At 53.2% G+C, this 25,809-nt stretch overlaps 1 protein-coding gene across 3 annotated transcripts in view; it reads right to left on the reverse strand.

Moving 5' to 3' along the window:
* Positions 1-25,809, reverse strand: part of BCL11B (BCL11 transcription factor B) — a 96,775-nt gene that overhangs the window by 68,943 nt on the left and 2,023 nt on the right. The window contains exons 1-2 of one of the 3 annotated variants that reach the window (XM_065906343.1): positions 14,865-14,933; positions 13,830-14,198 (exon numbers count right to left, since the gene is read on the reverse strand). In XM_065906343.1, coding sequence (XP_065762415.1) covers positions 13,830-14,118 — 289 coding nt within the window. In that variant the 5' untranslated portion in view covers positions 14,119-14,198; positions 14,865-14,933. Of the gene's footprint in view, positions 1-13,829; positions 14,199-14,864; positions 14,934-25,809 lie in introns of those variants that run through there. The other 2 variants (XM_065906342.1, XM_065906341.1) reach the window with 2 other exon arrangements.

Below are 25,809 nucleotides of genomic sequence, written 5' to 3' on the forward strand. Positions count from 1 at the left end.
AAAATCCCTCATTCTCAAGCAAAGCTTCCACACGTGACAAGGCTAGCCACTTGGGCCCTGCAGACCTGTCCCATGGCTCATAACAACACGCCTCAAAGGCAGCCCACCAGCCACTCGGACACAGAAAGGTGTGTGTCCGCCAGAGGAGGACGAGGACTCGGGGGCCTGCGGGCTCTCTCTGAGGGTTCTGAACAAGAACCTTCCACCACTCTGCCCCAAACCTTAACCGAAATCGAGAGGGAGAAATCACTCATAATTTTCATCACTGTTGAGTCGTCAAAATAAAGAAAACAGAAATAAGGTGGCCTCCTCCTCCCTGTGACAGTCATTAAATCACCAATCGCACATTTACCTGTCTAGCAAGCAAAACCTGAACAGTCACCCCCACCCCCCCCACACACACACACCTTGTCTCCAAAAACCCTGAAATGGACATCTCTCTAAAGGAACTGCACAGACCCAGGACGGGGCCCCTGGAACACACACCCATAATTAGTGTTTCTTCTTTCTTTCTGTAAAGGAATCCGGTAACATAAATATTAATCAAACACGAGAATCTGCCTCTTCAGTCTTGGACCATTATGCGTGCGGGATTGTGATCTTTACCCGTATTTACAGATATTCAAAGGCAGATTCTATCTTGTTAGAACTGTTATAAATGGACGTCTGAGAAATCAAGGAGCAAGTTCAGGCACATAAGAAAACCTTCCTGTCCAGGACTGGCAGCGGCTTTGAGTTCCCAAGTGTTGAATTTGTTACCTTTTCCGTAGGCCTTTCAAAAAAAAATTGACAAATGCCGTCAGATTCCTCCAGCAGAAAAAAAGCAAGCTGCTCAAAAGTTCGGGTAAGCTAAATCTGAGATTTTTTTTTAAGATCAACTCTTACTCAAAATGCCACGAAGGCATTGTTTACAAAAAACGTTAGCCTCTGAGAGCAGAGAGAGTGCCATATTAATATTCTGTTATGATTTGGGTCAGCCCAAATCATAAATATATATGTATATACATATTTTTTCAAATTATCTTGACTCTCGTTACAGCAAATATATTCTGCTTGATATAGACCTATTTCTGAAATAATGGAAAATAGAGACATGGTTCCAATTCTAGCTAGAAAAGCTGTCATGGTGAAGGTAAACTTTTAATCTTCTATAGGCAAACAGCATACATTTTTATTTCCAGAGCAACAGCTTTGGGAAAATGTTTGAACATTCTCTTAAGAGCTTTGTGGTAAATACATTGGGCGTCCAACCAATGCTTTTCTGGGTCTTTAAGGGCCTGTTGGAGTGCTTTAAACAATTGGAGGCCAATTTTTAGGAAGCAAAAATAAAGAGAGACTCCTAGCAAGGTGACCATTTGCATTCAAATTCTCTTTGGGGGAGTTATTGTAAGAGGTCGGCCTGGAGGAAGGACTGACATTAATTCCCTGTAATTCCAGGAGGCTTTGTGCCCCATTCTGGTGGAGGGTTGCATTCCCACACAATTGGGAAAACACTTTTGTTCTTGAGTGTTTTAAATCCCAGCCCCAGGATTTCCCTCTAGAAAAGCAGGCTCCCTCTCCTCCCCCGCAAAAAAAAAAAAAAAGCTCCGAAGAACACCACTTTTGGACTGGGCTTTTTGGCTCCGGATGGACACAAATTATGCACAAGGGGACTCTTTGAGGAAGGCGCCTTCCAACCGAGCCTCACCTGGATCCAGGGAACCGCCGGGCTCTGCCGGGCCAAGGCGGGAAGATGAGGGCGGCACGACCCTCCAGAGCTTAGGCAGCAGGAGGAGAGGGGACACCCCCCCACCAGCCCCTCCCCAAGATCCGGGACCAAAGCCCGCGAAGGAACGCCACCCCAGCCCAGGAGGCCCGCCTCCTGTGCACTGCGGTTCGGGGAGGGGGGGCCGCTCGCAGGACTTTTCATGGGTCCTGAAATGCAATTCCCCACGCCCCCGGGAAGGTCACCAGCGCGGGCGCCCACCGGGGGTCCGGGGAGGGGGCAGCGGCAGCGGTGGGAGGAGGGGGCGGCCCAGAGAGCACAAAGGGCCCCCCGGCCGGCGGCCTCCCGCCCTTGACCTTGGGTCTCCGCCTCCATCCATCTCCAGCGCCGCCAGGGAAAGGGGCTGGCCCAGGGCCAGGGGCGAGCTCGCTGGGCGGCTTCGGAGCAGAGGGCTGCCTGGGGACTGGGAGGCGGGGTGGGGAGGGTCTCGGAAAGAAAGACTCCGGGGCAGCCAAGTGCTCCCAAGAAACCTGCATTCCAACTCCCCCCGGTTCCTTCGGGCGCCGGGTCCTGGTGGGTCTCGGATTCACTGCACGCCTCCGCCCCCAGGGAACAGTGGTCTGGAAAGGCGAAGGAAGCCCCCTTCCCCTAGGCCGACCCGAGGAGTCGGCCGGCCCCCGCCCTCCGCCCTCCTCGGACCCGGGCCCCGAGGGGGGAAGGGAGCTGTCACGGGAGGAAGAAAGGAGCGCGCCTTCCCGGTGAGGCCAGACGCGGGCAGGGTCAGCTGCGCCTCCTCCGCCCGCCCCTCGCCGCCCAGCTCGGGCAGCTGGTCCATTAAGCCCCCGAATTATGCATGGGCCTGAGCCCCCCTCGGCCCTCCCGCCCCTGGAAGACACGGCGTACGTGCGCCGCGGCGGCCCGGGAGCTGGAGGGCAGGAAGGAAGGGCTGATGGCCGCACAGCCCGCGCGCCAGGGGCGCAGGCCGGAGTGGCCGCGGGAGAGTCGGCCAGCCCGGCTGCCCCCAGCGGGACCCAGACGCGCCCAACGACCCTCGAGCGGAGCCTTGGCATGCCCGACCTGGAGAGGGGCACCGGCCGCAGGGGAGGCCCCGGAGCCATCAAGAAGTTGCCAGAGTGTCCGCCCATTTCCCGTAGGGGGTCGGGGTGGAGCCCTGCGCCCCCGCCTGAGCTCGGCGTTACCCGCCACGGAAAAGGCTATTGTGTGCCCGGCCTAGGCTGGGAAGAGGGACTGAGGGACCCCCACCTTGGAGGGGCCCCCAGGGGGCGGGGCCTCAAGTGCTGTCCCCGCCCCCCTCCCACGCGGGAGGGGATGATTTGCAGGTGGTGGGCGCCGTCGAGCGGAGGGGAAGGAACCAGGCCGGGGGTGGGGGAGTTACTGGAGACCCTGGCGGGACGGGGGAAGGGGGCGGCCAGAGGCGTCTTACACGTGCAACCGTCCGGACTCACCGACGATTGCATCAGTGGTGGGGCAGGTGGCGCCCGGCTTCAGGAGAGCGGGAAAGGGGTTCAGTCTCAAGAGCTGGGCGGAGTTAAGATGTCCATCTTCCCACCCTCCCCGCTAAGGCGCCGAGGACCCAGGCCCCACAAGCGACCCGGGCCCTAAAGCGCGGGGGCAGCTCGCCGGACCGGGGGGAGCCAGGCATTGCCCGCACACGGCAGGCTGCTTTCCGCGTCTGGGACCTCCGCGTCTGGGGCCGCGGGGCCGCGGGGCCGCGGGCGGCACGACCCCGACGCCAGAGCGTGGACCTTGTTTGTGTCTTAGGCCCCGTTTGTGTCTCTTCCCCCGCTTCCCGATCCCAAGCAAAGGCCAGGTCAGGAAAATTACATACTTCTTTCTCCCCGGGGAATCAAGACGCCTCGCCTCCTTCTGCAGGGAAAGTTTTACAAGCCAGTGATGTCAACGAAGCGGGGAGAAGACCACACTGTTTAGATTTCTTAATTGGCTGGCTTTGAACTCGGGGTGGGAGGGGGAAAGACTCCACTGGCTCCCTTGGAGAACTTGGTTTTGTGGGGTCTACCAGCCTCAGCCTTTTCAGCCAGTCGCTGGGGTGGGAGGGGGCCATCAAAGGTTTGTCCTGCTTCTCCATTAGGGAAAGGAAGGCCCCTAGACGACTGTGGTCATACTAAACCCAGGACAGGCAGTCCCTGACCCCCAGCCCCAGGGGAGGACCCCTAAAACCTTGCTTGGGGGGGGGGGCGCTAAACTCTCCAGATGCCAAGCAAGCTCTGGCCCCAAAAAGTCAGAGGACCAGGTACCAAAAAAGCAGGCAGACTACCTGCTTCCAATGCAGGGATGAGGGTCAGATCCCTGGTCCCTTCATTGTTTGAAATAAAGCCAGTGCTTTCTCTGCTACTTTCCTGGATCCCTTTGGTACCTGGTGTCGGGGCGGGGGACAAGCATGTTCTCTGGACACGGCTGGGTTAGACAGATGTACTCCCCCACACACCACTGCAGCCCAGGCACTGGGGCTGACAGGCTGCGGGTCTCTGCACACGCAGGTTCATCGTGGGTGGGCAAGGACCTGTTTACACCTTTGAGTCCGGACTCACCTGCCTACACCTAAGGCTGTGTACACACTGGCAACGTGAAGGCCATGGAAGCTGCCCCGATCAAACAGTGCCTTGACTTAGAGAACTAGCTGGCTGTCGCAGGCTGGGGGGATCCACCCGCTTTTGAAGGCACATCCAAGGAACTGCCTTCTCCTCTCCACAAGGAAGGGAGGATTCTGACTTCTCACCTCCAACCAAAGACCCTTTTGTTGCTATTTTTCCACCCCAAGGAGCCTGGGGTCCCAGTTTCCATGCTGTCTGAGCAGCAATGGGCAACCCCTCTCCCGGAGGGGTCTCTCATTCACAGGGTCCCACCGCTCTGCTCCAGGCCTCCCCCTCCCACATGACCCGGCCTCCCCGCAGACTCCTCCTTCCTGCGGGCCGCCCCTCCCCCTCCAGATCAAAACCAGTGGATGAGGAAGAGGACCCTAAGGAAACCCACTTAAAAACAAAATAAAGCAAAGCCTTGAGACATCCCTGGCGGTTAAGACTCTGTGCTTCCAACGCAGGGGGTGCAGGTTAGACCCCTGGTCCAGAACCAGGATCTTGCACACTGCCGCAAACAAACAAGATAAAGCCTTACATTCTCCAAAAAGGCCTTCCCCACCCCCGAGTCTTGATCCACCATGCCATCGGGAGCGCCTCCCTGGGCTCACTTCCAGCAAAGCTGACACTCCTGCCCCCTTAGGTCACTGGTTGCCGCCTAGCAGTGCCTGGGCCAGGTGGGTCCAGATTTTGTGGGGCCTGAGGTCTATACAGTTGGGGAAGGAGAGGTCCTCTTAACAACCACACCAGCAGCCCACATCCACAGCATGAGGGACAGTGCCAGAGGGGGCCTGGTCACTTGAGGGACCCGGAGTCTAAACTGGATGCCTGCCACAGGGCAGCACCAAATCCTCCCGGAAGAATCGTCACAGCTTGGAGCAGAAAGAGACCCCGTTTATCCTTTAACGTGATACTTTTCATTTTCAGTGACCAATATATTCAAAGAAAACTTATTTCCTAAGCCCACTATGTAGGAAAGTCCTGGGATAAACTTTCTTTATTCAATAAAATTAAACTTTTAGGCTTCTTTAAAAAAAGGCGGGGGGAGGGAATTTAGGTGGAAAGTTGGAGTCCACCCCTCACCCTGCCGCCAGGCTCCCGCATCTGTTAGAAACCGCTGGTCACTCCTTTTCCACTGAGGAGGCTCAGGCCCAGAGAGGGGGAGGGTCTGCTCAAGGTCACACAACATGCAGGCCGCAGGTTTGGGGCCTGCCTCTCCCCAGGCTTCATGCAATAAGCCCACAGGCCTGTTGCTAACCCAGTCCTGACCCTGGGGGTCAGCTCCTAATAAGATGACTTTTGTACAGACGATAGAAGGCACAAAAATTCCACAGACATGTGTAGGACGGCAATGGGGTGCACCCCACACTACACCCCAGGTTCCGTCATGGAGCTTCACCCTTAGGAAATTGGGAGCAGAAGGGGCCCTGCCAGCCACAAAGACCCACAGGAACCCCGGGTGCCTGGGCTCCCTGGAGATGGCCGGCTGAGGACCCCTCACACCACCCTGTGAAGGTCGCTTCCCGGCTGGAAGTCAGGAGCCTGGTTTCTAGACACGACCACGCCGCTAACCCACAGGACCGGGCGGGCTAGGCTGGCATCGTCCCTCGCCCTCCGACTCAGCACAGCGCAGGCTGGGTGAGCGAGGCGCCTACCCTCGTGTGACTCGGTCTCCTCATCTACAAAATGAAAGTAGTATTTGATTTACCGCCCTAGTGGGGCGGAGACGGTGGATGGGAACACGGGATGAAATGTGACCACGGGCAGCACACGCTTCCCACAGGAAGGAACGTGACTGCCGGAGTTAGCCGGAGCCCCTGCTCACTGGCTGTGTGACCCTGGGCCAGTGACTTCACGTCTCTGTGCTCCAGCCTCCTCTTCTGCACCGTGAGGCTGCTGGGAGGATTACATCAGTTAATATGTGTAAAGCCCTTCAAACAGTGACTGGCACGTTGTAAGCTCTAATAAGGATGTGTTAAATTAAAAACCCAAATACGGAAAACTCAAATCTTTTTGTCTCCTCGGTGAAAGAGGAATCCAAGGGCACGGGGTGACATCCAGGCTGCCTTATTTATGGAGCTGTCTTAGCCCACTCCTGAGATTCTGGAGCTGCTGGTTATGCATTAGTCAGCCATGAAGATTAGGGGATGGCAGGGGGACAGCTGTCAAAAGGCTAATAAAAAACTTAAGTCAACTGCTAACTATTTACTGTCAAATAAAAACCCTAATAATAATAATAATAATTGAGGCTGAATGTTGGTTAAGTTCTCCGCTTGAGAACCTTTCTCTCTCTCTTCCTTTACTTTCCTTCCCCTTTTCTGCACTCCTGCTGGAAGTATGGATCCTCTTATATAAATCAGATAGTAAGGTCCCTAACCTGAAAGAGGGGAGGAACTGACCCTTTCACTGACCGGTATTTTGCATCTCCTTCTTAGTTCAATACAACCTCCAGTGACGACTTAGTGCTACAGTCGTGTTGTGGAGCTTACTGACACTCTTTGCCATGGTGTGAACAGATTACAAAGGTTACCTGCTGTCTCCCGCCTCCCTGAGGCCGCCCATCCCCGTTTACAGGAGAGGAAACCAGGGCTCCGAGAGAGGAAACGGCTTGCCTTGAGCTGCAGGGCTGGGCAGCCTGGTGTGGCCAGAGCCCTGCCAACAACAAGCTTAGACAAGTCTCTTAACAGGCAAGGATGGGCAAAGGCAGAGATCCTTCCGGCTCAGGCTGGAACCCCGCGCACTCCACTGGCGACTACTATTTAACAGTTACAAATGCACAGGGACCTAGTAACAGGCGTGTGTGTGTGCGTGTGTGTGTATGGGTGTGTTCTCAGTCGTGTCCGACTCTTTGCAGACCCACAGACTGTAGCCTGCCAGGCTCCTCTGTCCATGGGATTCTCCAAGCAGGAATACTGGAGTGGGTTGCCATTTCCTTCTCCAGGGGAACTTCCTGACCCAGGGATCGAACCTGCGTCTCCTGCACTGCAGGTAGATTCGTAACCACTGAGCCCCCTGGAAGCCAGTATGCACATACATTGTCTAAACCACACCTTAGAACAAGCCTGACCGATAAGAAAGATTAACTCCATTTTATAGGAAATTGAGATCTAGAGAGATGGACACTTTACTGAAGGTCCTATGACAAGTCACTGGCAAAATACCAGTTCTAGCCTTGGTCTATCTGAATTCATGTATTCCTGCTTTTATTTTATTGCTCTTCTGCCATCTGTCTCTCCAAACCTTCACCAGGAAGTGGGGGCAACTGTATGAGCATGCCTGGGACTGCACCAAGGTTCCTGGGGGCCTGAAGATTCCCGGCAGTGTTTCCAAGAGTCACACCTGGGACAGGCTTCAAAGACCACCTCGAATGGGGTCTGGAGATAGTGCCTGCCATCAATGGCTCCACCGGCCAGGCAAATTAGGATCCCTCTCCCTAAAAGCCTCCATACCCTGTGCTATATGAAGAAGCCAGGCAGACCCAAGTCTGATTCCATTTTGCTGTGTGACCTCAGGCAAGTCCTTAAACTCTCTGAGCCCCAACTCAAAGTGGGATGAGAAATATCTATTTCAGAGTGGGGTTAACAGTATCTGTTTCAAGACTGACATCTTTCAAGGTGAGATTTCAACCCAAGAAAAGCACCTATGTCAGTGGGTGACCAGGTTGACCCCCTCTTACCCACCACCCACCAGCCCTGCCCAAGCTCTGAGGTCAGTCCTGCAATGCCCAGCACCCCAGCAAGAACCTAGGGCCATGTCCCTCAGACAGAACAGTCCACAACCCGTTGGTGCAGACAGAACTAATAATTAGCTGTCATGATTTAGTAATAAAAAAAATATAATCCATGCCACAACACACATGGATTTAACTAATCTTAATTTGAAGGGAAAATAACAACTCTAAATATATCAAATGCAAGTTTTTTTTTTTTAAGACAACCTGCAAGTGGGGTTTATCTCCAGTTTCCAGCACGAGCAAGTTATTTAGTTTCTCCCATTGGCCAAGCTAATATTCTTTTCTCACTTATTTTATTTATTTTTTACAGTCTGAGACGAACATTCTCTGAGCATCAGTGTAAATCCCCTGGCTGAGCAGAAGCCCTTTTCTGCAATGCATTTGTCACTGGGACCCCAAACCAAAGCCAGGGGTGAGTGCCCTGCCTGCCTCGTGAACCCTGCCCTCCACCCCCAGGTGCATCTCCAGTCCTTCCTGGTTCCTGATAAAGGAACCAGAAGCGGTGATGGCAGAGCCATCACAGCACGGACCTGCCCGCCGCCTTAAGCCCAGGGGGGCCTGCCACCTCCTGTCACCTGCCGCCTGTCTCCTGCATTTCTCCAGAAATCTGACACTTGGCGTTTGGGGGAAGGAGCAAAGAAAAGGCAAACCTATGGCTGACAGCTGATGGCTCATTCCTCCCCTGATAGCTTCATTTGGTTGTGGTAGGGGTGATAACGCGCAAAAATGAAATACCTGTGATCAGGGGCTATACAATGGGAATTCTAAGGCGCAAGCTGGAGGGAATGGCTGAGAGACATCCAAGATAAGTTTTCAGGACACTGACTCTGAAAGGCAAGCATCTCACACCGCCCGGCAAGGTCCACGCTCTTTTCAAAGCTTTCCAGATGCTTCCATTGCTCAGGGGTCTACCTGAGACCAGACCCTGTACCAGGTGGGTGCTTAACACTCTCATCTCATTGAATTCTGAGCATGAAGTCAAAAAAGTAGGTGCAGACGAGGAAGCCGGGATCCAGAAAAATGAAGCGACTTGCCTTGGGGGACTTGGAAATCCCACCCTGGCCGATGGGCACCAGAGCAACTCGCTCCTTCAACCCTCCAGACGCCTCCCCCCAGGCAACCTGCCCTCACGTTGTCACCAGATGACGGTAATGTGACCGAAGATGGGAAAGAAGGGGCCACACACCAGACCAGTCCTGAGGTTGCTTCTGACGGGCAGCCTCAGAAGCCAGTGGAAACTTCTCCCAGACTCCAGGGAGACCAATGGTCACTATTCTAACACCGGGAGATGATGGAGCCAGAGAGAGACAGCAGAGCATCCCTGAAGGAGAGGGGCCCACTCGTATTCGCAGCATGCACGCCACGCACACATCCTTTCTAAATGTCACAATTATCATTAGGTAGATGAGGACCCTGCAGCTCAGAAGGGCACGTCACACTGCAAGTGGCCAGCAGAAAGCAGAGTGGGGCACAGACTTGGGCTCACCAGTGTGAATGGCAAACCCAGATCCCCTAACCCCGCCTTGCCTCACCCCTCCTCGGGACGCCCATCCCAGAGAAGAGCTCAGAGACTCATGCTCTTGGCAAAGCCTGGACCCCGCTCACCTCCCCTCCCAGGGCTCACTACTCCTGCTGCCCTCGATGGATGGGTCCCCGAGCTCCATCAGAACCCTCCTCAGAGGCAGGGAGGATGCGGCGGGAAGGGATCTTAAGAAACAGGAAGAACGCCAATACAGACAGACGTGTATCAGAGGCCTGCCCTTGGGTCAGATCTCCAGGCAAAGCCCCTACCTCTGGCCAGCACCAGCCCTCCGTCTGCTTGGGGGGTTGCCTTGGACAGACGCTCGAGGGACCTCCTCCAGGCCCAGCACATCTTCAAAAAGCAGCACCCCAGAACCCGACCATTTGCATCAAGGGCAGGGCAGTTCACACCCTGGCCCTGTGCCCACGTGGCCACTCTCCCACCATCCTGCTGCCCCATGGGGGCCCTTTCCAGTGGGGATGTCCAGGGCGGGGAAAGGGCAGTAGGTACTAGTTGAACGAATGAATGAATGCAATAGGACAGGGGTCCCCAGCCTCCAGGCTCTAATGTCTGATGATCTGAGGTGGAGCTGATGTAACAATAATAGCAGTAAAGTGCACAAGAAATGTAATGTGCTTGAATCATCCCCAAACCACCCCCCACCCTGCCCTGGTCAGTGGAAAAACTCTGTCTTCCACGAAATCAGCCCCTGAGGCCAGAAAGGTTGGGGACCGCTGCCCTAGGAGACAAAGCTTCAGAAACATCCTCTTTCCACTCTCCTATCCTCTGTCATTAAAAAAAAAAAAAAAAGTAGCTAACTGATCTCTTTATACCCATCTCCAGAATGGCATCCCAAGGAACAAGTGCCACTCTGGGGTAATGACTCACAGAATTCCAGCTGGGTTCTCAGCCCGGGGCTGTCCTTAACATGGAAGTGCATGCTCAGTCACTTCGTGTCCAACTCTTTGTGACCCTACAGACCGCGGCCCTCCAAGCTCCTCTGTCCATGGGATTCTCCAGGCAAGAATACTGGAGTGGGTTGCCATGCCCCCTCCTACAAGGGACCTTTCCAACCCAGGGATCGAACCCATGTCTCCTGCATCTCCTGCATTGGCAGGTGGATTCTTAACTACTGAACCCCTGGGGAAGCCCCTGACAGTGGAAGGGACCCCTGCACATATTTACAGACCAACCCTGCCCAGCCCATCTCTGGAGCCCAGCCTCTAGAAGCACCTGGTAGGAAGAGACGGGACCTGCCTGTCTGGACCATGCTTATATTGTGGGCTCCAGGAAAAGCAGGACCCTCTCGGCCACATGGGCACCCTGCCTCAGACCACCAAGTCAGAGGCCAAGTCCTAGCAATCAGCGCCACCCACCACCCAGACCAGCTACCGACCAAGGCCAGCTCCACGGATGACAGGGGAGCAAGGACAGGCTGGAGCATCCCTTCCCAGCCACAGCCAGGAAGGAGGGACAGAAAAGGCCTGGGCAAGGCCAGCCCTGCCCGGGGCTGGGGCAACAGCTGTGTAGATTTCCGGAAGCCCGGGCGGAGAAGCGCCTGGAATTCCTAGTCCCCCTCTTAAAATATAAAGACTCAATTATCTTTCAGCAGCTTGCTTTACACATGAATTGACACATTTATTTTACAATAAATAACTAAAGTTATCTGTGTTTCCTTTACTGTTAATCTACACAGAGAAATAATAAACAGGGCTTGTCTACAAAAATGCAACGACTGAAGTCCTCAGAATTCAATTAAGCTAAAATAATTAATGCTCCCACCATATTAAATGACTTTATACATGTGAGCTGCTGAAGTTCTTATTCTTTAATCTTTCCTTTTTATTAAATTTTAAAAAAAAGAAAAAGAAGAAGGGAAAAGTTGGTGTCAAAGTAGGGAGGGGAAAAGGCAAAAAAGGAGTCTGGGAAGGAAGAATCATGATGGGCTGTTAAAACGGAATGGTCGTCGCTAGCTGACACAGCATGGAGACTGTCTCGTGCCTTTGATTAAAATAACATTTTAAATGCTTTGAACAAACATATCTCCTTAGACTTCTAAGGGATTATTTTACATATTTTTTCAAGAATGAAGAAATCCATTCGTCCTGTTGCCGAACAGAAAAGGCCAAGAATATCTTTCGTCACACACAGAATAAAAATACTGTAGGCCGCTACAGTATTACAACCCCGAGAAAGGGAGGGGGGACAGAGGGCAGCGGGGGGGCGTGGGGGGTGAGGACGAAGCCGCCTTGGAGATTAACTTTACCTTTTATGAAATCATATTAGGTCGCTTTCTTAAACAAACCTACCCACAACGATCTGCAGCCTCTCATTGGAAAATACCTTCTCTGTGAAATGAGGATTTGGATGGGCCCTGGCGAAAGCAGGAAGCCTTTCCGTTGAGCCATGAATGGGGCCCCTCTCGCGGGCAGCAGCCACTCCCGACAGGTCCGCGTGCACTGGCGCCCCGTGTCTGCGCCGCTGGCGAAGGCCAGCTCTCAGCGTCAGGCAGAGAGGAAGGGCCCAGGCAGAAGGGGCCCAACGCCTTCCTCCGCGTCAGGGCTCCGGCCCTAAGGAAAGCAGGATCACTCAGACCTACTCGGCGCTCTGAGAAACCAGGGCTGCTGGGACTTTGGCCTGAACACGTCGGACACTTTTCTCAACGCCCTGGGCAAGTTAAGAGTGTGGGAGATTTCACGCTAGGACACCCGCCAGAAGGCCAGCCCCACAGGCCAGTCTGGTTGGACGGGGTCTCCCCAGGGCCCAGCCCATGCCTGCAGGACTCGGCACTCCACTGCAGGCCAGAGACAGAGTTCATTAACCCCATTGTACAGATGGGCAAAGGGAGGCTCAGGGTCACAGAGCTGCCCGGTGGCTGCCCCAGAGCAGCTGGACTTTCTGCATCACCCTGACTAACTGCCTCCTGGGTGATGGTGGGATGCGGGGGTGGGGTCTCCTGGCCATGTTCATCTGTCCCACCCATGGGAGCAGAGTGCCCTGGTTCCACCTGGTTCACCAACCCCCTCCCCCCCCGGCCAGGAAGCACCCAAAGCCTCAGTCCGGCCAGCATCTCCACTGGCTTCCATGACCCAGACGCTGTGGAGACGGATACAGTCATCTGGCCAGCCACTTGCTTGCTCGCTGCGGTGCCAGAAGGTACCCCCAAGAGAAAAGCTCCACTGGCAAAGCATTGATGGAGCTCCTGCTCTATGAACCTACCTACCCGGCCCGCCAGGACTGTCCTTCCTGGTGACACCGGGAGAAACTGAGGCTCGGACCCCGAAGGAGCTCGTCCAAAGTCTCCTGGCAGGATCCGAGCCCTGCACGCACTCCGAGAGCGTCCCATTGCTTCTAGGAAACACGGGCCAACCTGGGCCTTGAGCTCAGGAGGACAAACCGGAAGCCACCGCTCTGGGCTGCATGGAGCACGAGCTCCCTGAAGGAGGCCCTGGCGTGCCGTGGCCTTGACCCGAACAGAACTTGAGGCCAACTTCCTAGGCCTTCCCAAGGATGCCAGCCCCTGCACGTATCCTTCAGGTGATCAAAGCCAGCTGTCCAGGTGGCCCACCAGGTGGGCATGCCAGAGGCGATGGCCAACGTCCCCCAAGAAGCACCGGCTCCAGCCAGGTTCCCATGAGCCCCTCCCCAGGCCCACTCCGAGGACCAGGCAACATCAGAAGGGGCCTCTTTGGACAGATGGGAAACTGAAGCCAGAGAGTGCACGAGAAAAACGAGGGCCCCCAGCAGGCCCTGCCCACACGCAACATCTCATCAAGCCTCACAACGACCTCCAACAGATAGGTCTCATTCGCTCCATTTCACAGATGGGGAAACTGATTTTATCCAAGTTGTGCAGAAGAGATTCCAACCCAAGATGTTCGGGCTCCAAAGCCAGAAACTAAGCCAAGGACACCAGCAAAGTCAGGGCCAGCTAGCCTTCCCAAGGTCCGTCCTGCTCTCCCGGCCAGCTGTGGACGAGGCCGCCACCACCGGAGTCTGTTGCCAAGAGCAAAAGCAAGCCTCAGCCCTCTGGGCCTCTCTGAGCCCCAGGCCTGTCTCCTCCCGAGGGTCACCCGGATGCTGGCCCCTCAGCAAGGGCAAGCCCATCCTGGTAGCCCCACGGGCCCTCCCAGCACTGACACCCTCAGACAGAGGGCAAGCCCCCTCCCTGGCACAGCGAGGGGCGAGGGTGGGCCTGGGACCCAAGGGGTGAGTGGGCTTCTGCAGCGGCCGGGCAAGGGCAATGTTCCATACCTGCGAGGTTCTCCTGCTTGGGGCAGACGCCTTTCGTGGGTGACAGCAGGTGGTCATCCTCGTCGGGGGTCACCTGGATCCCGATCTCCACCGGCTCGGACACTTTCCTGAGCTCAGAGCGCGAGGAGGGTGGAGGGCTGCCCTTGTCTAGGCCTTTGTCATAGCAGGCCCCCAGGCTGCCGCCACACTGCTTCTTCTTGTGCTCTATAAAAACCAGGATGTCTCCCAGGGGGAAGTTCATCTGACACTGTCCACAGGTGAGCAGGTCAGGGTCGGGGCCACCCACCATCAGCCCCAGGCTGCCAGGCTCCTCTATCTCCAGACCCTCGTCTTCCTCGAGGATGGCGGCCTCCACATGCTCAGGCTCTGCTGGAGAGAGAAAGCACAAGGGGAGAGGCAGAGAAGACAAGATGGGCTTAAGGAGTCACAAGACCCATCGTTCGTTCCAACCCTTCCCCACCGAGAAGCAGGCCCCTCCACTGCGGGATGCGAGGGGCTCACCAGGTCCCCCCCCCAAGACTCCTGGAGATAAGGGGCTCGCCATCCTGCATGCCACAGATGGGCAAAGTGAGGCTCTGGGAGCAGCCCTTGCAGCTCCCAGAGGTTGCCCCTTAAGCGGTGCAGATCTTACTGCTTTCTAGTTTATTTCCTGCCAGTTTCCCCTCAGTTCAGCATACGGACACGCACATGACCACCTGCACATCCACACACATCCTGGTTCCACTGGGAGCTGGACCATCCCCAATCTGGTGGCATGTGTGATGGAGAGGCATCTCGAAAACTCTGCAACATCTCAGAACCACCTGGGAGCTTTGAAAACCCCGGGCTCCCAGGCAGTACCCTAGACCAAACTTCAGGCTGTCTTCTTTTTTTTTTTTTAAAAGGCTCTCAGGTGATTCCGACGGGCAACCAAGGCTTAGAACAGCGAGCCAGAGCTGCTTCTCCCTGCTGGGGCGGGAGTCGCACACCCCTCTTCCCTCCCACCTTCATTCAGGTCCTCCCCATTCATGAGCGCCCCTGCCTGCATTCTTCTACCTGAGACTTGGCTCCACACCACAGAGGAAAACAGGAACCCAGACGGGCATCCCGGGGCTGGTCCTTCCGAGAGACAGAAACGACCCGGGCTCAGAAAGCAACACGTGAGCATTGGTTCAGAAAGAAATATGGAAGGGAAAAAAACAAACAAAATGCAGGGAAGAGACGCAGCTAGTCAGCTGAACGAGGCAGCCGGCTTCCCTGCCAAACCCTCTGCTCCTGGTCAGACTCCCATCGCTTTGTAGATTTTGCCGACTCTCACCAACTCCCTACTGTCCTTTTTTGTTGGTCGGTTTTTATTTCACTCCCAGTAAAAAGAAAAGAAAAAAAAAAAAATAACTCTTCAGACTCCAAAAGCATTTCTTGGCAGAGGACAAACCACACTTGCAACGGGCTGTATGTTTTCATATTTCTTTAGCAGCCGATCTACCTACCTCCTTTCATTTTTGTTTTGTAGGGGGCAAGGGACCCAAATATTTTGAAGCTAGTAAACGCCTCAAAAAGCAGCAACCCCCTCAGGGAAACCTGGGAGATGCGGCCAACCAACAGGTCATAAATAAGGCAAATGGACAGCGACGTTGCATCCATGCTCAGGGTCTGAGCAAACTCGAGGTGGAATTGATCAAGAGCAAATGTCAATGGCTGTGTAGACGGCACCAGTGGTGGGGTCTTCCGAGGAGCCAGGGGGCAGCCAGAGGTCTGAAACCCGAGGAAGCAGGTACGCTTTAAGTTGTATGGCATCTAAGAAAGGATAATGAAAACCACAGAAGAAGAGAGGGAAGAAACGGAATGGAGGAAAACACATTCCGTGGCAGTGAAGTTATTGACGGGCCAGAGCCAAAGAACAGATAATTTAAGGAAAAAATTCTGTGGCATCTTCCATCCTACATTATAAATCACTGCTCTGTGTGTTCTGAGCACACGCTTTTTCAGGGCCTGTGACAGTCCGTGCCTAAGACCAAGCAGGCAGCACAGGACGTGGAACACGCGTGAACTATGCACACGCGGGTAGGCGCCCAGGTGTTGCGGAGAAGGGAAGTGACGATCTGAGATCCCGCCCGTGCTGCTAGAAAAGCAGAGCCCTCGATGAATTACATGTAGAAATGCACTGGAAATGTGGCTGCCCCAAAACACCCCGCAGATGAAGAAATCCGAAATCTCTTGTGTGCATACCTCTAACAAAAAAAAAGAAAAAGGAAAGAACCTAGAAGGTACGAGAAAACGGTGTGCACAAAGGCGGCCCCAGAAACCATTAATTACACTTTAAAAAGAAATCAGAGTTTACTTAAAAAGGAGTTGGAAGACAATGCTACATAATTAATTTACCAATTTATTTTATGAAAAGATGCTTTGCTATGGTTAAAATGTAATCATAACCCTCACACCGAACAGTGCTTCTAGGGGGGACCGGGTTTCCGGCTCACGGTTTGTCAGAATGTTAAAGGTAATTATTCGGTGCCTCTTTTCCCTTTAATGATCTAACATTGAGCAATACTGTTTATATTGAAAAGCTCGCACCTTTAATTACCAATTACATATACATAATTTCAGAGCCAAAGGAGAGGGCTGTGAAAACAGTTCTTTAGAAATATAAGGATGTATTGTGCACCATTTCTAGAGAAGGAACTCTTAATAAATGGGAGGAGGATGTCAAAATATTGTTTTGTTAAAAAAGAGAGAGAGAGAGAAAGAAAGAGAGGCACAAAGGAAATGAGCTGAAAAAGCAAAAAAAAAAGAAAAAAAGGACAAAATGAAATCGAGAATTCAAATCAAACAGGGGTGAATTCTGTGGTAGGGAGAGTGGAGGTACCGGGCCCTCCTGAGCAGACCTGGCACTCGGCAGCATCCATAAGGGCATTTGATAAAAAATAAACAAAGACAATAGTTCATCCATCCGAACCCCAACCTGATCATCCTTTCTGTGGATGGGGAGATGTTTTCTGTCGTCTAATTTCATCTTGACTTCCCTTGCCTTGGTTTTGCTTTTCATTAAAATTTTTCAGCCGAGTCCGTCAGTCCATTCGCCCCGGTGGGAATTTTGAGAAGCCTGAATAGTTCCTCTCTGCTGGGGATTTTAAGCTACATAATCTCAAACTTCTTTTCTCTTGCAAAAAAAACAGACTAATTTAAGCAAAGGTCACGCAGGCCTGTTCACAGGTATTCACCCTTCTCCTCTCCATCTTTTGCTAAGGGACTCTGTACCAGCACTTTTTCCTTTTCCTCTTTTTTTTTTTGTTTTGTTTTGTTTTGGTAACATCTGGTATTCCTTCCTTTATTTGGCAGTCTTTGCCTTTTCACTTTCTTCCTGCTGCAAGCCCTCGTGAGCCCCAGTAATTGAGTTTGAAAGTATCCGAGGCCGTTGACTGGGCTGCAGGGCTGAGGTCCACCTCCGGCCCTCTCGCAGCCAGCCAGTCTGGGCAGCCAGGCCCCGCTGGAGTCCCAGCCCGAAGACAGCTCTGAACTCGGGTCCCCAGACCCAGGATCCAGCCCTCTGCCTCCTCCAAAGGCGCCCAGGAGGAAAAGAAACAAAAACATCTCCTTCCCCTCCCACGTGTGGTGCTGAAAGTAAAACTCCTGAAGATGACAGCGGGTGTTCGCCCAACTTCAAGGATCGGGGTTTCCTCTGCCCACCCCCCCACCCCACCGGGGCATGGAGCCCTGGGCTCTGGCTGCTGCGGGAGGCACTTCCCAGGAAGGTAGCAACGTCACCCCGAACCCCCAAACTGTCAAACTTTTAGGTCAGAGCGGGTGGACCAAGACAGCTTGCTGAATCTCATGCTTGAGGCCTTCGGAGACACCCCCCAAAGGCGGGCTGTGGTTTCATTTCCTCTGGCAGGCGGATACCGAGCTGGGCGTGGGGGTGCATGTGTGTGCGTGTGCGCCTGTGTCCCTTCTTAGAAGCCGATCGCTCACAGAAGAAATAAAAGGAGAAAGAGCCACTTGCCCGGGCTCAGAGAAGGGCACAGTGAGATGGGCCTACCCCCCCCCCAAATCCTCCTTCCTCAGTCCTGTGGGGGCGGAATGGAGATCCACTGCCCGCACAGGCTCAGAGGACCGGGCCCCCACTGTGACAGGCAGAGTCGCCCAAACCGCCACCCAGGGACAAGAAAGCACCAGGAAAGAGAAGTCACATATACACAAAACAGCCTTTCAAACTCCCAGGCCCTACAAACCAGCCCCTGTGGCTGCCTTGTCCCGCAAACTCCAGCCTTTGAAAAATTAAAGAAGGCAAAGATGAGGTCCTTTCCTCGGAGAGGATTTCCGCTTTCACGCAAAGCTCCCCCAAGAGTCAGCAGCTCTGGAAAACCCTGCTGCCCTCACTGTCATGAGCCGAATAAAGTCGACGCATGGCTGAGACGTTTGACTCAACAGGAGGAAAGATGAGTGAGGGCAGCTGATGACTTGTTCCAACAACAGGTACTGGCTGGGGTGGGTTCTGAAACGTGACATCCTAAAGCACATGGACAAATATATATTTACACACACACAGCTACACGTTTGTTGTCATTTTCTTTTACAACAAAACCACATTTCATTTACAAGGCGAGGCCTCCTCCCGGCTCATAAATGCACTTAGAAGCAATGAAATCAGGGTTCACAGATACTAATGGACATTCCTGTTAAGTGGACGGGGAAACACTTGATCCTCAGACCAGTTCCCCCATGCCTCAGGGCTGGCCGGGAAGGAATTTGGGCAGAAGACAGAAATGGAGAGACATCATTAACACCGACCTGGCCAAGCGGCCCACAGGCGCCCCCCCCTCCAGCAGCTGCAGAGGCTTAGCAGGCCTTACCTGGCCAGGGACCCCTGCCCACCTCACACGCTCCTTGGAGCCAAGGCTCTAAGGGCCCTGCCCGCCCTGGGGTCTCCTCTAGTCGCCCCGGCACCTGCCCTTCGGGGAATTGCAACCAAGGGGCCGGCCTCCTGCTGTGCCCAGAGCACACACAGCACACAGGCCTGCGTCCCCTTAACCCTGCGTCGATTCAAATCCAAATCTCTGTCCTTAATGGCTAAGCCACAGACCAGGAGAAACCCATGGAGAAATACTGTTTCGGTGATGGGGGTGGGGTGGGTAGGGGAAGGCGGTGGGGGAGGGATGCCAGGCTCTCAAAATCCTGTGCCACCGACGTCACCGCCGCCATCCTATTTGTACGCGTGTTTACAAGAGACGCTGAGCATCCACGCGCCGGAGCGCCGCATCCGACGGGAAGACACGTTACACCTGCTTCCTACGAAGACAGCCTCTGCCAGCCAACTCCAAACCAACAGTCTGCGGAAGGTTTTGTCACTCTCCTCCCCGTGAACATCCAGAGAGGGGCCAAGAGCCCTAAGCGCCACCAAAATGCATCCCTCGACGGAGCACACTTTCTGAGCCGCCATCAATGTTTAATTTATTGGATCCAAGAGAAAATGACAACCGTTGCGGAAGGGGGCTGGGGAAGGGGGGGAGGCGTGGGCAGTGGAGACAGGAGAGAGAAGGAATCAATTCCTGGCAGAGAAAATAATCTATGACTAGAGGACGCCTAAAGGCTCGACAAGAGGTTTATGAAGTTCTCCGCTCGGAGGGAATCACGCGGGGCCGGCAGAGGAGTCGGAGATGAGCCTCATCCCAGCCAGGCACGTGTTTCGAACGTCCTCAAAGGGCCACGAAGGGTTAGGACCCAGCCCCGGCTGGCCTCCAAGAAAGGCTTGGGGCTGCTGCTGGACCCGGGGAGGGGGCAGCCGGGCTGGTCCCAGGCAGATCCCACAGGTCTGAGCTCTCTCTTCCTGGACCAGCCGTCCTCCCGGGAGAAGCGCAGGAGGAGGACTCCAGCCCACTCCAGGTGTCACATCACTGGGGGACCAGGCCCCGCGCCACATTCACACTGGAAGGAAGGGTACAGGCCGGGGCCCGCCACCAACCCCACCAGGCCCTGCCTGCTCCGTGCCAAACGCAGCACCCGCCTCAAAGTGAAATCTTCCGTATTTCTGACATCTGGACAGAAAGAAGGAGGCTGGGGCACAGCCTTATCTGTAAAGTGGATGTCCCTGTCCGTGAAAACGACCCGGGGTCTGGCTGACCGGGCCTATCGCCAGAAGGCCCAGGCTTGACCTGCATTTCAGAGAAGTAGGGACTCCTGATCTGAGATGTTTGGGATGCAGGAAGAACCCAGCCAGCACTCTTCAGGAAGGGGGAGGTTCTGAGGGTAAGAGGAGCACCCCCTCCCACATACACACACTGTCCTCTATGCCCCCAGCCTGGTTTCAGGGTACTTAAGCATGTTAAAATCGGCTCCCTGAAAACTCCCCTAACTTGCTCAACAGACTTAGTCCAAACTTCCCACCTCCCCCAGTGTACCCGCCTCTCCAGATCCCCCAAAACTGAGCTCCAGAGGCCGGGTCTCACACATCCAAAAGCAGGAAAAAGACCCCACGAACAAGGAAACACCACTCAGGTGTATTCACAGAGCCCTCCACTACTAAAAGGTGACTGAGAAGAAAGTCAAGCCCATGATACCAAAGCATGCAGTGACCTACGTTTTGAGAAATCAGATAGATCTTTAAAGAAAAATGCTTTGCTATAGAAATCCTTCTAAACACATTCAGAAGATTCAACAAACCTGCAAACACCTTAAATTTTCAGACACGACAGAGCTCGTAATAAAACATATAAAAGCATTCTTCGAGGCCCAATGAAGAGATTTGTTTTATTTAATGCTGCGCCTTTTCAAAGGTGCTAAACAGAAGAAAGGGACCGTCCACACAGGATGCTGAACTGAGAGCCTTTAACTGGAGGCGAGGCTCTGAGGCTCACAGCAAAACAGCAAGAGTGGAAACTGCTTCCAGCATCTCGTTTTCCAAGGTAGAAATTTAAACTTGACTCCCCCCGCTTTTTAATTCTCAGCAGTGCATCCATTTCTGAGGCTCACGTTCATCACAATAACGCTGGCACTCAACTTCCCTGAGTCATTTTTCCTTGCTGTTTTAGTGTAGAACTCGTTAGAACATTCTCAAGTGTATTTGCATTTCAGCAGTTCAGTCGAAGGGGGTCATAAAAAAGTTGTGTAAAACAGAGGAATTTTTTTTTTTTTTTTACTTTGAAGTTACCTAATTCAGTGTGGTCTGGGATTTCATTATCGTAGCAGAGCTCGGGCTGGCTAATTCAACACCCAAGCAGATTATCAGCTGCCTCGGAAAAAAAGAAATAAAGAATGAATTTCTTGAATTTCAGCAACTACACAAAAGACTTGCATGTGTCAAAATGCCGGACGAGAGTCCCCGAGAATGTAGCACCATTAATCAAACCGCGATCTGGTGTCACTTTTGCCAGTAAAAAAACGATGCTTCTCCCCTTGCTCCCCTCACCGGCTCGTGCGGAAGACGCTCAAAGTGTGTCCCTCTGCTTTCATGCCTCTCCAAATAGCCTGCTCTCGGCACTTTTTATACATGCCTGGGGAAAACCGGTGCTCAAAGGAGCCGGTCAGCAAACGGCTTTTCTTGGGGAGGGGACGACAGCTCGGGTAGATCTCACTGACGTTTGGCTGTCTGAGAAGGAAGGGCTGTGGGATGAGGAACAGGGGGCGGGGGACAGAACACATGGGCCCCCAGGCCCCATCGTGGGATTAAACGGAGAGCTGGAAAGTGACAAAGCCACACTCAGAGCACCCGGGTGACACAGACATCCATCCCTGGTGTTCTGCCGTGCCCTCTCCCTTTAAAAAAAAAAATGCCAGTAGGCCCAAAGCTAACACTACCTTCAGAGAAGGATGCTCGGCCAGCATCAACAACTTGACGGTGGCCACAGTCCCCAAAGAGCATTTATTTTCCCTCGTCCTCCCAAATGTGACAACAGCATCAAACCCAGTCCAAAGTCCTTGGAGAGTTTTAGCTAAAGGTAGGACCTAACCAGACAGCCAGAGGGTCCTTCCTTAAGCCACAGGAGATGCAGGAGATGGTCCCCAAAGGTCAGGAACTCCATCCTGACCCTCCCTCGTATAATTATTTTCTTCACACGCTGTCGAACCTGTAGTCTGTATTTAGTTACAGCTTGTGAAACTCCCCCAAGTTCCAAGGCAAAGGATTGGGGATTTCTGAAATGACTTTTTTTTTTTTTAACGGTTTTCTACAGGCCAGAGGCCACGGCCCCAGCTCAAGGGTTCAAGACAACAGTGGCGTTTTATCACTGAGTTGTCAAATGAGCTCACGGCCGCAATGTGCTTACAACAGGCTTGACTCAAACATTAAATGAAGTAGAGAAATCATCAGATAAATTGCTGGCCCTCTGTACTGCAGAGTGAAGGCTCTTTCCCCGGCTGATGACAGCGCTAGGCTTTTGTCTGACCTAATTTATTTCTCTTTCAGGTTAGAATAAAGCACTCCTCTCCTGTCTCCACATAACCTCTTCTGCCCATGGACTGAACTCAACACAGGAGACTCAGGGTTAACTGTGCTGTCTGCAGATTTCTTGAACTTGGAGAAGAAGACATTATAGATCCAGAAATCCTGTGATCAAAAGCACACATATTCCCCAGCACGAAATTACACGGTTAGGGGAGAAATCGTCTCATTAAAGGCCGTCCATTAAGGGCACCATTCGGGGTGAAAGGCATTAGCAAAGCTGGGTCTCGCAAGCACAGACTCCTCTCAAACAAAGTTTTACATGTTATTTGAGTTGGCATTTTATCTCTTTGGGGACTGATGCTTTTCCCCTTAGTACAGTGGGAACATTACCTAATAAATGGAATTGAGAATCCGAGTGTTATAAAATCTGAGCTGAAAGGATTTCCATTCATCAAGCTGTTTTAGACACACGACTCCCCACGGCAGCGGCAGATCCCAGGGTCTGTGACATACAACACAGAAACGGACAAAACGAGGTTCACGTTTCCCAGAACCCCCCCCCACACACACACACTCCATCCCGTGTGCCTCGGCGACCCAATGGAATTCAGAAAGTCAAGACCACAGACGAACCAGAGGAAACACACTCGTTCAAAACTAAGCATTGCAATTGTTTTCAAAAAAAAAAATTAAAAAGAAAAACTGTCCCCCCATCTGCCTAGCGAAGGCTTGTAAATCAATGCCGATAGCTTGAAAATAGATTTCTCAAACTTATATTCTCATTTTGTCCTGCTCGACTCTCTGCAGGAAAATCAATATTACAACTTCACACTTAAGACATTTTGCAGCAACGTAAACGGCTCTCGCGGCTGATGGAAGCCCGGTCCCGGCCCCTCGCGGCGCCGGCTCCACGCATGACACGGGCACCGAGCTCCCCCTAGCTGCCAAGTGGCGCCAGGCACCGCTGGGCGTTGCAGCCCTGCCATCCACCAAAAGCCGATTCAACTGAAAGTTTATTTTGGAAAGTCTTTTATCACAACAAGCAACAGAGAATGCAAAGCGATCGGAGAAAGGAGGGGAAAAGGAAAAAGGGAAGGTGAGGGCAAGCCGTGTTCTGAGCCCAAAGGCAAGCGCCAAGAGCTCGATTCTGATAAGGAGCTAGAAACTGGTGTGTTCTGCGGCGGGGAACTGTATGTGGGAACCCAACTGCTCTGCCTGCTTCCAGTTCCCCTGAGACAGAAGGCTGCTTACTGCCCAGTGCACCCAAAGCTGCCCTGCCCTTTGGAACCCTAAGACCCAGTTAGCCCTGCACAATGCCCATCAAAGCATCCCACCCAATCTGACCTCAGCCTCCCTCCACGTTCCTAAGGCCGGCTTCCCCAAAGCCACTGTCTTCACTCCGGCGTTTCAGAAATGACTCGCTTTTCTGTTACGACATATTTTGAAGGCCAGACAAAAATCGCCAAGGCCAAAGCACAGACAGAGGGCACCCCCCCCCCCCCACCTCCCACCCTCAAAAAAAAAAAGAAAGAAAGAAAGAAATATGCCACTGTACACAATTTTCAGGGGGAGAAAGACTTCCCTTTAAAAATACTAGGGGTTGTTAAAATATGCTCATGGCTGTCTTCTCTCAGGTGTGAATTACAAATGAATAAAATCAGCCTGGCATAACACCTTGGATGAACACAGTTTTACTCTCCCCTAGAATCAGAACAGCTGACTTATGTCACACTTCTAATGATATGGGGTTCCCTTCTGTGCAGAAGGGGGAAAAACTTCACTCCCCCCTCCCAGAATTATCAAAAAAAACAGAGGGGCCCAGATCTGATGAAATTTATCAGAGGCCCAATTTTGAAAGATACGTGGACACCTGGAGATACACTCTACCCTGGGGAGTTAAGATAATTGTAAGCACAGCGGCCTTCAAAACATACAGCTACAACAAAACCTAATTTAAAAGGCAACCATGGAATTAACACGGTGAGCCTAACTTCTGCATCAAATCTTGGGTCTCTCTAGTTGTTTTGCAAAATCGTGAACTCGTACGGAAAATTACTAATCTTCCAAGGAAACCTGTTGGGGGGGTTGTTGAAAAATAAAGTCACCTGCACTGGAGTTGAGTTATCTACCCCGGGCTTGCTATTTCCTCCGGGAAGTCTCAGGCCGGGGTTCCTTTGCCTCTCCATTCACCCTGCCTGGCACAGCCGGCTCACAGTCCTTCCCTCTCTGCCTGGTCAGTCCACTGTCCCTCATCCTCCCCTCTTCACTGTTGTCACTGGGCTGTTTTGCGTTTGTTTTTATTAATAGCTGTGTCTGTCCTCCCGCTTTGAAAGCCACATCCATCTGGGTCAAACACTCTGAAACAAACCAGAAGCCTAGGTCTTCATCCCCAGCTGTCTCCCACACTCTCCTCCCGCACTCCTCTTCTCTCTGGCCCTGTCTGTAAATTTAACCAGCGCATTATGGAGTCCTTCTCCACCTTGCCAGCCCCCACCCCCACCCCCAAGATTATCGATGCGGTTTGTGTGCTCTCCTATGTCTCAGACCATCAGTTATCCCAAGTTGCATCATCTCAAAAGAACCTGAAGCCAGCGGGCTGCCACCCAACTGAAGACGCACCATGCTTTAGATAGTTTCTTTCACATTTAAAAGCTAAAACATGGGCCCCCGATCAGGGCTGTGACAGCACCCACTTGGCTGGCCAGGGCTCCAGAGCACCTGAGACCCACGACTCCTGCATCGTTGAGGAGGAGACACATTTGTACAGGCCCTAAGCCTAAACTGCATCCCGTTCTTGCCTTTCCCCCTGCCTGCAGTCCCACCTCCAGGGTGACACAGGACAGACAGAAAAGCCAGCTGCTTTGGGGATAATAAATGGCCTTGTCTGAGAACTGGTTGGACCACTCTCCCTTCTTAAACCTCTGCACAAGCCCTGGGCTCCATGGGCCCCTGAAGAGCAGGCAGGATATCCTTGGCCCCCACCCCCTGGTCTCCTCCCCATCTCTCCTTCCCAGCCCCTGGCCCAGTGTCAGCCAGGCTCTCCCCAGCCCTGCTCTGAGCAAGGCTGAGACAGCCACGGACCCAACGAAGGAGGGAAGGATGTCGCACCAGGCACCCCTGGCCCCCCACGCCGCCCAGCCGCCACCCGTGCTCCCGGCCAGGGCTTGTTCCCGAGGTCCCAGGAATGCCAGACGGGGAGAGGGCAAAAGCAAAGCAAACCTACCTGCTTCTTTCCCCCTTTACACACAAGTGCAAACACTCCTGGCTCCTCCGCTGCTGCCAGCTTGGCAATGCAACCCCCCCCATAACTCCCCCTTCCCAGAGCACCCCCCCCAACTTCCCCCTCCTCAAAAGCAACCCTTGCAATTATACAGAGGCTCTGTGGGGCAAATTGCCTCCTGGAGAAATTAGGTGTCTGCAACTACAGACATTCTAACAGCCGCTCCACCATCTAAAGTGGGGAGTGGGGGTGTAGAATAAGAAATTGCTAAAGGCTCGATAAAGGGCTAAATGTCAACGGGCGAAAAGGACCTTGATCAAACCAGGCTCAAATCTGGTTGCAAAACATTTTGTTTTAAATGCAACCAGCAAGTCTTCTTTGATGTTACAATAGTGAAAAATATC

The sequence above is a fragment of the Muntiacus reevesi genome, chromosome 15 (genome assembly GCF_963930625.1).
Source record: "Muntiacus reevesi chromosome 15, mMunRee1.1, whole genome shotgun sequence".
Taxonomy (NCBI): Eukaryota; Metazoa; Chordata; class Mammalia; order Artiodactyla; family Cervidae; genus Muntiacus; species Muntiacus reevesi.